This window comes from Dryobates pubescens, chromosome Z (genome assembly GCF_014839835.1).
Source record: "Dryobates pubescens isolate bDryPub1 chromosome Z, bDryPub1.pri, whole genome shotgun sequence".
Lineage (NCBI taxonomy): Eukaryota > Metazoa > Chordata > Aves > Piciformes > Picidae > Dryobates > Dryobates pubescens.
In genome coordinates, this window is record NC_071657.1 from 44,954,124 (window position 1) to 44,969,718 (window position 15,595).

General features: G+C 42.2%; 1 protein-coding gene and 1 non-coding gene across 3 annotated transcripts in view; one reads left to right on the forward strand and one right to left on the reverse strand.

Annotated features, from left to right (window-relative positions):
• The window catches only part of RORB (RAR related orphan receptor B), a 155,364-nt gene that overhangs the window by 109,510 nt on the left and 30,259 nt on the right, over positions 1-15,595 (forward strand). For both annotated transcript variants that reach the window (XM_054178043.1, XM_054178044.1), the window contains exons 2-3: positions 8,892-8,977; positions 14,291-14,432. In XM_054178043.1, coding sequence (XP_054034018.1) covers positions 8,892-8,977; positions 14,291-14,432 — 228 coding nt within the window. The remainder of the gene's footprint in view (positions 1-8,891; positions 8,978-14,290; positions 14,433-15,595) is intronic.
• Positions 1,411-1,517, reverse strand: LOC128899534 (U6 spliceosomal RNA). The gene has a single exon (XR_008463128.1). It is a non-coding gene; the product is annotated as a U6 spliceosomal RNA (small nuclear RNA).

The window sequence follows — 15,595 nt, forward strand, 5'->3', positions numbered from 1 at the left end:
CAACCTGTCCCAACAGACCTCACAACTAGATCATGGCACCAAGTGCCACGTCCAATCTCCCCTTGAACACCTCCAGAGACGGCGACTCCACCACCTCCCTGGGCAGCCCATTCCAATGACGAATGACTCGCTCAGTGAAGAACTTTTTCCTCACCTCGAGTCTAAACCTCCCCTGGCACAGCTTGAGACTGTGTCCCCTTGTTCTGGGGCTGGATGCCTGGGAGAAGAGACCAACTCCCTCCTGTCCACAACCACCTTTCAGGTAGTTGTAGAGGGCAATGAGGTCACCTCTGATCCTTCTCTTCTCCAGGCTAAACAATCCCAGCTCCCTCAGCCTCTCCTCATAGGGCTTGTGCTCAAGGCCTCTCACCAGCCTTGTTGCCCTTCTCTGGACACGTTCAAGTGTCTTGACGCCCTTCCTAAACTGAGGGGCCCAGAACTGGACACAGTACTCAAGGTGTGGCCTAACCAATGCAGAGTACAGGGGCACAATGACCTCCCTGCTCCTGCTGGCCATACTATTCCTAATACAGGCCAGGATGCCATTGGCCCTCTTGGCCACCTGGGCACACTGCTGGCTCATGTTTAGGCGGGTGTCAATCAGCACCCCCAGGTCCCTCTCTGTTTGGCAGCTCTCCAGCCACTCTGACCCCAGCCTGTAGCTCTGCATGGGGTTGCCGTGGCCAAAGTGCAGCACCTGGCACTTGGACTTGTTAAATGCCATGCCATTGGACTCTGCCCATCTGTCCAGTCGGTCGAGGTCCCTCTGCAGAGCCTTTCTACCCTCTAACTGACTAACATCTGTTCCCAACTTGGTGTCATCTGCAAACTTGCTGATGACTGACTCAACCCCCTCATCCAGATCATCAATGAAGATGTTAAAGAGGATGGGGCCCAGCACTGATCCCTGGGGGACGCCACTGGTGACTGGCCGCCAGCCGGATGTGGCACCATTCACCACCACTCTCTGGGCTCGGCCCTCCAGCCACTTCCTAACCCAGCACAGAGTGTTGCGGTCCAAACCATGAGCTGACAGCTTAGCCAGCAGTTTACTGTGGGGGACGGTGTCAAAGGCCTTGCTGAAGTCCAGGTAGACCACATCCACAGGCCTCCCCACATCCACCAGACGGGTCACCTGATCATAGAAGGAGATCAGGTTGGAGAGGCAGGACCTGCCCTTCCTAAATCCATGCTGGCTGGACCTAAGCCCTTGGCCATCCTTCAGGTGCGCAGTTATTGCCACCAGGATAATCTGCTCCATCACTTTCCCTGGCACTGAGGTCAGGCTGACTGGTCTGTAGTTTCCAGGTTCCTCCATCCGTCCCTTCTTGTGGATGGGGACCACATTGGCCAGTTTCCAGTCATCTGGGACCTCTCCAGTGAGCCAGGACTGGAGGAAAATGATGGAGAGAAAATATGGAACGCTTCACGAATTTGCGTGTCATCCTTGCGCAGGGGCCATGCTAATCTTCTCTGTATCGTTCCAATTTTAGTATATGTGCTGCCGAAGCGAGCACTGCTGCCGAAGCGAGCACAGTAGTCCTGTTTCTCCTGAATGAAGTCCTTCAGAATTTAAACTGAGATTATGTAAAAGGTGACCTTTGCTTTTTTCTTGTTAGACAGCATATGCATGCGAGTGGCAGTCCTCACAAACACACAATCACAGAATCACAGAATCACCAAGGTTGGAAGAGATCTCAAAGATCAAGTCCAACCTGTCAGCACAGACCTCATGACTAAACCATGGCACTAAGTGCCACGTCCAATCCCCTCCTGGACACATTAGCTGCCTGTCGACTGTTACCTTTGTTCAGAGGAAATCATATTTATTCCTAATTTCACCAATATAATAATTCTTGAAACCTAGTTGTTGCCCTACTTTTGGGATTAAAATAAAATGTGCCCAAAGTACATTTTTCTTGCTTGTTATAAAAAAAAAAAAAAAAAAAAAAAAAGAAAAAGACAACTCAGTATATTTTTTATTTCTCTTGAGGCAACATTTGAAAAAATAGTTAATATTTGGTTTGAAGCTTGTTATAAGCACATATTTGTTTTTATCCAAGTGTTTGTTTTTAATATATGAGATGATTTTGTATCTGCTTCCTTAATGGATTCCACCCTTCTTCCTTTTGTCTTAAGAGAATTAATTTGATTCTAGGTGGTAAACCCAGCATTTGTGGATTATTGTTACTAGTCATGTACAGTCTATTAATTTCACAATATCACTGTATGTTAGAGGTTGGAAGGGACCTCAGGAGATCATGGGGTCCAGCCCCCATCCCAAAGCAGGATCACTTAGGGGATTCTGCACAGGAATTCATCCAGATGGGTTTTGAAAGTCTCCAGAGAAGGAAACTCCACAACCTCCCTGGGCAACCCATTCCAGTGCTCCATCACCCTCACTGTAAAGAAGCTTCTCTTTATGTTGAAGTGAAATCTTCTATGTTCAAGTTTGAACCTGTTGAAGAGCTTGGCCCCATCCACTTGACACCCACCCTTTAGATACTTATACACATTGATAAGATCCCCTCTCTCTTCTCTTCTCAAGACTAAACAGCTCCAGGGATCTCAGTCTCTCTTCATAGGGGAGATGCGCAAGTCCCTTAATCATCCTCGTGGCTCTCCATTGGATTCTCTCCAGCAGTTCTGTGTCTTTCTTGAACTGGGGAGCCCAAAACTGGACACAGCATTTCATGTGTGATCTCACCAGGGCAGAGTACAGCGGGAGAAGAACTTCCCTACACTTGCTGGACACACTTCTCTTGATGCACCCCAGGATACCATTGGCTCTCTTGGCCACAAGGGCACATTGTTGTCCCATGGAGAACTTGCTGTCCACCAGCTCTCCCGGGTCTTTCTCTGTGAAGCTGCTTTTCAGCAGAGCAGGAAATGCATTGTGTCATTCAAATTCATAAGGTGCTATATAAAACTAGACTCAGTTCCCAGCCTCAAAGAACTTAATTAAGTATAAAACTTAAGTGTAAAATAAAAGATTAATAAATCAGAGAAACAACATACCCCTGTGGTATTGATGAGGGAAGCTACAGTTAGTGATAAGGAGCAATCACAGTGTAGCATGGATCCAAACATAAATGTTTTGTTAGACATCAGAGTGATCATGATCTACAGGCATTTATCAAGTGATACATCTCAAAACAGGATGAAAAATGAATGGGTTGAAACTGTGGGGGAAAAATGGGGAGTTGAGGCCTATTTTATTACTTGAAAAGAGACAGGAGACATTATTCTTATTTGCATTATTAAAACTGATGGGTAAGTAAGAAATTGGAAGGGCTTTAAAAGTGAAGACAAGTAGTTTTGTACTTATTCCTTCCTCATGGTTTCCACATTGGGATAAAGTAAGTTCTAGTCTTGTTCTGCTGAAAGTTACCATTGTGGCAACTCCATTGTTACTAGTTCAATCAATTTTTACAGGAATATTCAGGAAATGGTAGTGAATCAATGTATTTTATACCAGTAAGGAATTCAGAACTGAGCTGTTTCTTTTATAATAGCTATAAACAAAGGTAGGCTATACACGTCCCTAAAATGTTTGTTGGTCTAAGAGGAGAAGAAGAAAAACAACATAAAATTATAGGCAGCTGAAGAAAGATACTATGTGAAAGAGGTATACTAGCCTCTGACAATTATTGAAACTGCAAAAGAAACCTGCTATACTGGGTGTTAATTACAGTAATTCAAGAGGTTTCTGTGAATGCAGTGGTGTCTTTTTCAACTGGCCTATTCAATTAGTGTCTCAAATTTTCTGTTATGAATCCTTAAATTGTTCCACTGCCTAGAAGAGGGTAACAGAGTTTATTTCTCCAAACTTCATCAAATGCTTTCTGTGTCCTAAATGTGCTGCATGTCCTGTGAGATCTCTAAGGAGCCAAGGTAGCAAGTTCCTAGACATCCTTGATTTACTAATTTATAAAATAGTTAGATTTAAGTAAGAGTTTGAATTAAATGATGAGCCACAACTCCAAAATATTTATTTCATGTTAATTGAAATCTGGAGCCTTATCATTTAGTGACCTGATCCACCAATATTTGCCATGAATGTAGTGATTATAATTACAAGTCATTCATGGAATTACTGATTTCTCACAGTAACAAGTACTGTGCTAAATGCAGCAAGTGTCACAAGATCAATTCTTCCATTTCTGTTCCTATAGCAGTTACAAATTCTATATGCAAGTCCCATTAAAACTCGTTTCATATTGTTTGAGGGTTTTTTTCTTCCTTTTGTCTTGTCTTTTTCTGAAGTTCTCACATTCCCACAATAGTTCCTGCCTCTGACATACATCTTTGAGACTTGTCAACATAAAGCAGCATGTGGTCCCAGAGGTGAGCTTAGCTTCTCCCACATGACTCTTCAGCAGAGAACTGTGAGCAGTTTCTCAAACTAGCCTCTCAAACAGCAATACCTGGAAAGAGAACTGTGAGCAGTTTCCCAAACTAGCCTCTCAAATAGCAATACCTGGAGGTGCACGTTTAAGTGTTTTAGTTATCTATTTTTTTAAGCAGGATCAGCCTGGCAAAATTGCCAATGAACTACAGATGCTTTTCTGTAAGGAACTGGCTTCCTTTTTTTTTGTTTGTCTATCACACTACTGCTGTGTTTCAGTTTCTTTAGAACAGAAAGAAACTACCACCACCACCCCAAATTTGTGGATGATATAGGACATTATATTTCTAGATATGAAGTTTCTTAAGTACAAACACAGGCAAAATTTTGCTTCTGAGCTGTGTTCGTCACACATATTAACAAATAAGAAACTGGTTTGCTTGCCTGTTCATGATCAAGAAACTGAGCTCACAGTGGGGAACTAAAGTTTCTTTAGCCTTCAGTCCTGGTTTCAGATAGAACAGTATTAATTCTTTTCAGTGATTTTACTATTCAGCTCAATCACTTCTGAAATGTACAGTGTATTTTCATGGACAACGCCTGTTCCCACTAGTGATAATGCTTGATGCTTATAGTTAGTACCAAGGATTGGTATGCAGGCCAAGGCCACTGTTAAATCTTGTGTACCATACTGGGGGTGCAGTAAGAAAAAGGTCACACCTACAGGAAGAAATGGACAAGACAGGTCACCCGAAACATGCCATATACTTCATATTCAGTATGAGGCTGAGAGATCATGAAAGCCAAACTCTCTTCTTTAGTGGCTGTTTCCCAAGGAAGACCTGTCCATTCTGCCTTTGATCTCGATCCATGTGTTTTCTAATCCAGTTCCAGAGTCAGACTCTTGAATCTGGTTCCTGTCTGTCACTGAGTCCAGTCAGAGATTTCACCAGTGTCTGCCACATCATCAGTGGTGATGGCGACATAATTATTTTTTTTTTGTTTTCCAGTTATTCCTTTTCTCCTCCCCTTTGGGAAATGGGAGGGGTTAATAGAGTGCATCTATCATTCATTTAGTGGCCAGACAAGTCTTAACCTTTGACGCCATTAATGAACATCCCTCTTTCCTGACTTCTTTGGGATACTGTGTCCCATTGGAATAATTACTTGACTTTCCAGAGAAGAGGGCTTGATAGAAGGGGGTGCAATGTGCCCCTCAGTGTGAAGTGTGGTGCCTGTGGGACATGCTTCTGAATTTTGGTTGTTTAACCACTTGGTGGTAGGTAAATTACTCTCTGGAAACTCTGGACTTATCTTAAGAGTGGTAGAAATGAGACCATACGTAGAAACCATAAAAAGCAACCATAGTTAGAAACAGGAAAAAATCCATGCTCCATTATTACATTGTCACAGGATCCACCATACAAGTGTGTTTCATGCTCAACTTAGAGCGTTCAGTCATCTTTAAGTATGGAGTTTTTTCCAGTATTTAGAAACTTTCCTACTCTCTGCAAATTTGAAATGAGATACTTTCCTTAGAATGATCATCTGGACAATAATAATGTTTTCCTCTATCCCAATATATTCTTGGAGCTGAGGTGTCCAGTTAATGTACTAACAGTTAGCAAACCTTGTGCTCAGGGTAGCCCTGATAGGGGAGGTCTCAGTGTTGCTACCCAAGAATTTGATAAGTGACTTGCATCATGGAAAAGTGCTTGTATTCTTGTCCTGTGCATAAGGAAAGGCATCTACCAGGAATACTGATCCTTGCCAAGTATAATGCTACTTTCAAGTGGCAGGAGAATTTCAGGGAGGCAGGCATCCCACATATGAAAACTAGTGAAAGGGAAAGAAAACAGGTCTTCCACTTGAGAGATCCCGGAGGACTGGAGGCTGGCCAACGTGATGCCCATCCACAAGAAGGGCCGGTTGGATAAGCCAGGGAATTCCAGACCTGTCAGCCTGACCTCAGTGCCAGGCAAGATTATGGAACAGGTCATCTTGAGTGCAATCACACAGCACTTACAGGATGGCCAAGGGATCAGGCCCAGCCAGCATGGATTTAGGAAGGGCAGGTCCTGCCTGACCAACCTGATCTCCTTCTGTGATCAATTGACCCGCCTGGTGGATGTGGGGAGGCCTGTGGATGTAGTCTACCTGGACTTCAGCAAGGCCTTTGACACCGTCCCCCACAGCAAACTCCTGGCCAAGCAGCCCATGGCTTGGACGGGAGCACACTACATTGGGTTAGGAAGTGGCTGGAGGGTCGAGCCCAGAGAGTGGTGGTGAATGGTGCCACATCCAGCTGGCGGCCAGTCACTAGCGGTGTGCCCCAAGGATCAGTGCTGGGCCCCATGCTCTTTAACATCTTTATTGATGATGTGGATGAGAGCATTGAGTCCATTATCAGTAAATTTGTGGACAACACCAAGCTGGGGGCACGAGTTGATCTGCTGGAGGGTAGAGAGGCTCTGCAGAGGGACCTCGACAGGCTGGACAGATGGGCAGAATCCAACGGCATGAGATTTAACACATCCAAGTGCCGGGTTCTGCACATTGGCCACAGCAAACCCATACAGTGCTACAGGCTGGGGTTGGAGTGGTTGGAGAGCGGCCAGGCAGAGAGGGACCCGGGGGTGCTGGTTGATGGTAAGCTGAACATGAGCCTGCAGTGTGCCCAGGCAGCCAAGAGGGCCAATGGCATCCTGGCCTGCATCAGGAACAGTGTGGCCAGCAGGAGCAGGGAAGACATTATTCCCCTGTACTCTGCATTGGTTAGGCCGCACCTTGAGTACTGTGTCCAGTTCTGGGCCCCTCAGTTTAGGAAAGATGTTGACTTGCTGGAGCGTGTCCAGAGAAGGGCAACAAAGTTGGTGAGGGGTTTGGAACACAAGCCCTATGAGGAGAGGCTGAGGGAGCTGGGGTTGCTTAGCCTGGAGAAGAGGAGACTCAGGGGTGACCTTACTGCTCTCTGCAACTACCTGAAGGGAGGTTGTAGACAGATGGATGTTGGTCTCTTCTCCCAGGCAGCCAGCACCAGAACAAGAGGACACAGTCTCAGGCTGCACCAGGGGAGGTTTAGGTTGGATGTGAGGAAGAAGTTTTATGCAGAGAGTGATTGCCCATTGGAATGGCCTCCGTTGGGAGGTGGTGGATTCACCATCATTGGAGGTGTTCAAGAGAAGACTTGATGGGGTGCTTGGTGCCATGGTTTAGTTGATTAGGTGGGTTGGATTGGGTGATAGGTTGGACGCGATGATCTTGAAGGTCTCTTCCAACCTGGTTTATTCTATTCTATTCCATCTGACTACAACAAAGGCACAATCCTTCCCCACATTTCGGAATGTGTGCTCTTACACTGTCAGGAAAGGAAGTACATAAAGCGTTCAAAATAACGGAATGAAGTAAACAGCTATGTTGGCAATGAGAAATATATGGAAGATAGTGATTATGTTTTTCTTTTCCAAAATAAATTATTATTACACTTATAAAAGGATCTAAAGCACACTTATATTCACGCATTTTCAGATGAAGCCTGTCTCTCCAGCACACAGGCATTTATTGCTGTCTACAACTACCTGAAGGGAGGTTGTAGCCAGGTAGGGGTGGATTTCTTCTCCCAGGCAACCAGCACCAGAACAAGAGGACACAGTCACAAGCTGCACCAGGGGAGGTTTAGGCTGAATGTTAGGAAGACCTTCTTCACAGAGTGATCAGCCATTGGAATGGACTGCCCAGAGAGGTGGTGGAGTCACCATCACTGGAGGTGTTTAAGAAGAGACTTGACGGGGTGCTTTGTGCCATGGTTTAGTTGCTTAGATAGTGTTGGATGATAGGTTGGACTCAATGATCTCAAAGGTCTTTTCCAACCTGGTTAATTCTATTCTATTTTATTCTATGCTATGCTATGCTATGCTATGCTATTCCATGCTATTCTATTCTATTCTATCCTATTCACTGGCTACTTAAACTCAGTCTGAAGGTTGAAACAAATAGCTTGAAGAGAAAAGGTTAAGATATCATTTACAAGCCTATCTCTGCCAGTTTAATCAGTATCACTATGTGTCTTGAAACCATATTCTGAAGAATGTGAAAACTTCACCGCTTCTACTGCTTTGAAAAAGAGCATCAAAACATACCATCCAACTCTACCTCACCAATATGAATTTGTGAATATTTGAAATATTTAAGCAACAACAATGCAAATAATTATTTAGGACCCCCTAGTGACTGTTATTATCAATAATGTGGATGAAATTATCCAATAAAGAAAAAGAAAAAGAAACTTGATTTTGAAAAGAAACTTGATAATCATGAGGTATCTTAAATTAGTGAAGAGTTTTGTGGAGTATGGTAAAAACTACAGTGTAAAATTTGGCAAATTGGAGCATTGGGAAACACAGTATAAGACACAATTTTATATTATCAGGCAGGTAAACAGTTTTTCTACTGTTTAGCTTTATTGTTTAAGATCTTCTTTTGAGAAAGAAAGTAATTAAATAGAATTATGTACTCAAAATGTTTGTCTTGTTTTCTTTTTTAGCACAAATTGAAGTGATACCATGCAAAATTTGTGGTGATAAATCCTCTGGAATACACTATGGAGTCATCACATGTGAAGGCTGCAAGGTATGGCATTTTAATACATCATAGTCATCATCTGCATTAGCCTGAGACATCTGTGTATAGTAATATGGTCTTAACATGCTTTCAAGCAAGTGGTGCCAAAGGCTGTAAAGGCCACTGCTGATGTAGATGCATTTCACGCCTAATTTTAATAGTTGCTTTTTTTTTTGTTAAATAGTCTTTAGGGTTGCCTCCTCGTTTGAAACATGAATTGTTTGCAGGTTAAGTGCTGATACAGAGGCTAGCAAATGTAAGTTACACCTGTTCTACCCTAAATCAACTTGAAACGTGAATTTCTTATCTTTTGTTTCCTATACAATCCATGTAGCATTAAAAGCTGATGCAGTATCTCAGTTCAACATCTTAAAAAACCTGCAGGTGTCAGTTTGGTCCCATTTTATCCCCTTTGTATTCTCTGCATGCTAAATTTTAATCTCCAGAAGAAAAAAAATGCCTTGCATTATGAGTAGTGTAGAATAATTCTTTGCCTTCTCCCTTACAGTTTCCAGCCCAGCGTAATGGCTGGGAATTAAAATATAAAATAAAATGGGGGGAAGGAGGCAGGGGAAGGGGGTAAAAAACCTTTTCATGCTGCTTAGTCATATTAATATGTTAGCTTAGTCATTAGTTCAAATAATACGAATCAGAATCCAAGCCAGTTTTCAGCTTAAAAGTGCTCTGTGACTTTATCAGCTAAGGAACTGTATCATTACTCATTAAAAAAAAAAAAAAAGTTTCATACTACATGTTGACATTTCAGCTTTGACTGTAATGGCAAAATTGCAAATATGGAGTTGCAGTATCTCTGATTTCTTCTATGTGGAAACACACAAGCTGATACATTTCAAAGGGGGTTCATGTTTGTAGAGTGAAGTGGTTTAGCTAATGCTTTACAGAAAAAAAAAAGAAAAAAGGAACAATCTGAAAAATTGGATACACTAATTTCCAATAGAAAGCTTTTAATGCCAACACATCAATAAGGAATATATTGTCACAGATCAGATGTCTTTCAGAAAAATGAAGAGTAGTAAACATAACAACTCACAGTGTGTCTTACTGTGACACCGGTCTACAAATAAGCATCTTCCTACAATGATCACATGAAATAACATTAATCTGATACTTCGGTACAAATGCTACAGGGAAAAAGTTCGTTAAGCAGAAAAACAGCAGCTTCTGTAGTTACTCAATGCTTACAGAGCAGTTAGGGGTAGAATGTCCTTTAAATGTGGATAAGGGTTAATGCTGGCCCTTGTATGTGCCTCAAGAGGAGAGGATACCCGTCAGATCTCTGTGTAGACTACTACTACAGATAAAGAACTTCTCTTCCTTTTATGGTATTTTTAACCCTATTGGGTTTGTGCCAGTTTTGCAGTATCAGATCAATTAGCTTTCTTCTTGTGTGAGCCTGTTGTGGAAAAAGATGTCAGTTTTCGCATTACGACCAATGGGAGATGTCTCAACCTGTCAGAGCTCTAAGGTAAGTGCTGTCTCTGGCACTACAGCTCTGCTCTTTATTGGCCAGCAATTAAATGACTCTATGCTCAGCCTTCATAGTAATACGTGGTCATTTCTACCTCCTTTTGTCTGTGTGAATTAGGAATCTGAATTAAGTAAGAGTGAGACCATGTGTTCAAGAAAGAGATGAGAATCATGCTACTAATATGCATGCATGCATGCAGGCTCAACTTCAGGACACATCATCTAAGGATGCTGCCAGGTGCTACAAACTTTCAGCACATGAAATCCTTTTACTCTGTCCTTATATTAATTATGCAACTGCAAATGCATATTATATGTGCTTAAGGGGCGTTGTAAATATTATTGCTGTGTGAATGCCTGCATACACTTGAATAAACTGCTGGACCCAAATGAAGTAAAATGATGGCTCTCCCAATGTCATCACTGAAACGATGAAGCCTGAAGACAGGATTCCATTTCTTCTGGCACTGTGTCTCCTTTTGCCAAGGAGCCTTTAATGATCTTGCCTGCCTAGCTACCGCTAGAGCAAAGTGTTTGCTGTTATTCTTTTGTCATATCATAGATGGTAGTTTACATGGCCATTGGTGTCCTGACTGTAATGAATAAAGGGACTTGTTCAAGATGCAGAAAAAATTATTGTCAGTGTTAGGAATATTGAGAAACCTGTCTTAGACTGTAGCTCCTCAGTAATGAACTGCATCCTTCTTCCCCCGAATGGAATTATTCACAGTTAATATGGACAATACAAAAGTCTCATCAGAAAAAATAAATTCATTTTATTATGTAACCCTGGATCTTTGTCTTAAGAGGGGCAAAAAAGGAAAAACCAAATTCTTCTGAGGTGAGATCAACCTTAATGGTATAAAATAACACTTCAGGATAAGGCACAGTCAATACTAGATTGTTTTGTGGTTTGGATTTTTTTTTATATTATTTGATTCACAAAATTATTTAATTCATTTAACTGACATTATTTAATTCATGGATTCACTAAGGAGAAGCCTTGTTTGACTAATCTTATAACCTACAAAGGCATGACCAGATGGATAGATGAAGGGAGAGCAGTGGATATTGTCTATCTTGATTTCAGCAAGGCTTTTGATACTGCCTCCTGTAACATACTCACTGGCAAACTCAAGAAAATTGGGTTAGATTATTACAGAGTGGGGAGGATTGGTAACTGGCTCAACAACAGAGTCCAGAGTTGTGATCTGTGGCACAGAGTTCAACTGGAAGCCTGTGGCCAGTGGGGTTCTCCAGGGATCAGTACTCAGTCCAGTTTTGTTCAATGTATTCATTGATGACCTGGATGAGAGGATTAAGAGTACCCTGGGGGAGATGGTGACATCCCATTAGGCTGTGCTTTCATACAAAGAGATCTGGACAGGTTGGAGAGCTGGGTGCAGGCAGACCTCATGAAGTGACGAGTGCAGTGCCCTGTATCTGGGAAAGGATAACACCAGGCACCAGTACAGAGTTGCGGTCATCCTGCTAGAAAGCAGCCTAGTGGAGAAAGACCTTATAGTCCTAGTGGACAGCAAGTTACCCATAGGACAGCAATATGCCCTTGTGGGCATACTCTGCCCTGGTGATACCACACCTGGAATACTGTGTGCAGTTTTGGGCTCCTCAATTTGAGAGATAAGAGATCTTCTGGACAGAGTCCAATGAAGAGCTGAGGATAAACGGGGGACTTGAACATCCCTCCTATGAAGAAAGCCTGAAAGACCTGAGGCTGTTTAGTCTTGAAAAGGGAAGGCTGAGAGGGGATCTTACCACCATCTATAAATACCTGAGGGGTGGGTGTCAAGCTGAAGGTGCCAAGTCTTTTTGGAGGTGGAACAAGGAACAACAGGTACAAGAAAGAACACAGGAGGTTCTACCTCAGCTCAAGAAGACAGTTCTTTACAGTCAGGGTGACTGAGCACTAGGACAGGCTGCCCAAAGAAGTCATGGAGTCTCCTCCTCTGGACCCACCTGGATGCATTCCTGTGTGATCTGGTATAGGTGATGCTGCAGGGGGAGATGGACTAGATGATCTTTCAAGGTCCCTTCCAACCTCTAACATTCTGTGATTCTGTGATGTGTTCTCTCAAATGTATATCAACATAGGAGCTACTAAAATCTAAACCTTTAAACCAGAAAACCCTTTGCATGTCAAATGAGCATTAGCTATACAATTCAGCAAATACAGTAGAAATATCTGTGATTAGTATCCATTCAGCCTTAAAGTCACCTCCCCAGTTTCACAGAGATTTTGGTCATCTGGGACCAGATAAGTCCCCATGACATTTTTCCAATCATAAATCTTAATTTGTTTTTTAGATAAACTGTAATCACTGATACAACCATCATAAACTAGATGAAGTGAGTTTTGTTATGCTTGACCTTAAAAAAGTGCTGCTGACAATTACTTTGGTGGGAAATCATACCTGTCACCTGTTTTTACTGGCACCCCACACCATCCTCATTGGGTTCCTCATTGAGTAAGAATTTAGGCAGAAACTGTAGCAAGCAAATTGAGCCCTGTGATGCTGTGGCCACGCTGCTTACCCACTCTTGTTCATCTAAAACACAATGCACTGTAACTTCTGTTGCTTGCTGTTACCGTGTGGAGCTATCACTGGTTTTGCTCGATCAATGAAGTCAGCTCTTGCTTTCTGACTCCATTCAGAGCTATTTGGAAACCAGTCCAGAAAGGCACATCTGCTTCCGTATCATTTCTGCTAACTAGTGTAACTGCAGTAATAATGCCTTTTCCCACCTTTTCCTCTCATGGCTTCCTGCAGTGTATGGGCTATTCTTCAGTTCTCCAACCACACAATCCTGCAGCTGCCTGCATCTAAAGGTGCCAAAGTAGTCAAGGAGCATCTCTTTGTTTCGTTCTCTCTAGGCTCTGTTCCTCCTGTCCTTTATTTTACAGGAAAGAAAAAAAAAGTTCACAAAATATTCTCTCTCTGGCTTTCCCTTTCTAAGCCTCACCCCTGGTTTCATTCCTCTTCTCACCTCTGCCATTTCCTGTGACTTCTACCATAATGGTACCTCTTGGTGTCATTTGTAGCAGCTGGGAGCTCATTAGGCCTTAGATATGGGTTAATATTCTCCTTTTAGCCATCTGTTCCTTAGCCAAATAGGCCACAACTGGCAAGACAAACCTTCTAGGAGATAGAATATCTACAAATTTTTACATAGATAAAATGGATAATGTTATATTCCATTGAAATGGAAAATGTCATTACTTTCTCATGGTAGCATCTAGAAGTGTTGCTTTGTATGTTGGCTTTACTTGATACAGTCATTAAATCCCAGTGCTTTTGTGATGCTTGAATTTGAATTACTTTTCACTCTTGAAGTGTATGGTCCCTCCAGATCAGATCAACATTTGCCAACTTAAATTGAACAGTAGACTTCAGCTTCTAATGCTATTCATAGGCAGAGTTGTTCATTACAGGTCCCTTTCATTAAAGAAAGAACAAGTACTTTTAAGACATCTGTTTACAAATAGTGACAGACTTTTCCTCTATTGTAAGCATGCATTAGATGATACATGGTTGTTATTGTGCAATAAGAATGTGTTTTGTAACATTATTTTTTGCATTTTAACAAAGTAGAATCGCATGGTTTGGGGGGAGGGGGAAGCATAATTCTTGCTATAAATAAATGTTCTTTAATTTCACTATGCAAGGTCAGTGCATATGCAAAGCTGTAGCATAAGTAACATTGCACTAAATAAGAGTTTATAGCAGTCATTTAAATGGTTCTCTGTGTGTATGTGTGTATATATGCACATTGTAATACTCTTTCTCTCTTGCTCTCTCGCTCTCTTGCCCCTAGGGATTCTTTCGGAGGAGTCAGCAGAACAATGCCTCCTACTCCTGCCCAAGGCAGAGAAACTGTTTAATTGACAGGACCAACAGAAATCGTTGCCAACACTGCCGACTGCAGAAATGTCTCGCCCTGGGAATGTCTCGAGATGGTAAGGAGTCAGAATCCTGCTTCACACCTAAACCCTTTGAAACTCTTTTTCACTGCTGACTTATTTAAACTCCCTGTAGATTTCTGGAAAAAGAGAGAGGAGAAGCTCCTTTCTTTGTAACACACACACTGTGAGAGTCGGACTTTTGCCATTCAGTTAACAAAGGAGGGTATTTTCATGGGGCAGGTGTGGAAATCACAAAATGGAGAGCAGTATTAGCTTAGAACAGAAAAAGTCAGAAGCTAAATATATTGTTCTGACCAAATGCACAAAAGGGTCACCTCTGGAGAGTTAGATTTATATTCCAGTTTAAATAACCTCTAATAAAAAAAAAATAACATTTATCTTAATATTAAATATTGATATGTGAAGGCATCACTTTCCCTGAGATCTCTAAAGATCTGTGATATTAAATGGGCCGTTAAGAAGAAATTTACACCTTGATAACATTAGGGGTTTTTCTTTGTTTTAATCAGAACACTTGATCAAATATTTTGCATTTCTAAAAAAACTCATTTCTTTTACATGTGCATTGTTCCCAGCCCCATCTGGGTCACAGATAAAACATTTCGTAGTTTAGCAATGAAGGTGGACGCTACGCCAAAGGAAAGGTCCATGTTATATCCAATAGCAGGTCCATGTAGAGCTCTGGTACACTTTCCAAACTGTGATGTGAGAAGCCATGATCAGTGGGCTGAGAACATGCAGCACACCAGAGCTCCGGGAAGCAGGAACCTTGAGCAAGGCTGTCCACAGCTGACTTTCTTCCACCACCACTGCTCGTGCAGGGGTTTTCCAGCTCACAGACACAGTGGGTAAAATAAAGTGTTCCATTTTGGAAGGCAGATTATATTAATTGCCATTGCCTTGAAGCTGTTTTGTGTCATAGAACGTTCAGGTAAAATACACTGTTTGAAATGAAGAGTCATTGATGGAGAAGTTCAGACTTGATGGGGCCTTGGGTGGCCTGATCTAGTTGGAAGTGTCCCTGATCACTGCAAAATGACCTTCAAGGGTCCTTTTCAACCCAATGCAATCCATGAATCTGTGAATCCACAAAAGTTACTTAAAACACTGCTTCTTTAGATGGTCCACATTTTATAAACATGTTTAAAATTTGGAATATGAAAGGTCTTTTCCTACTTTAGTGTGTCTCGTATCTC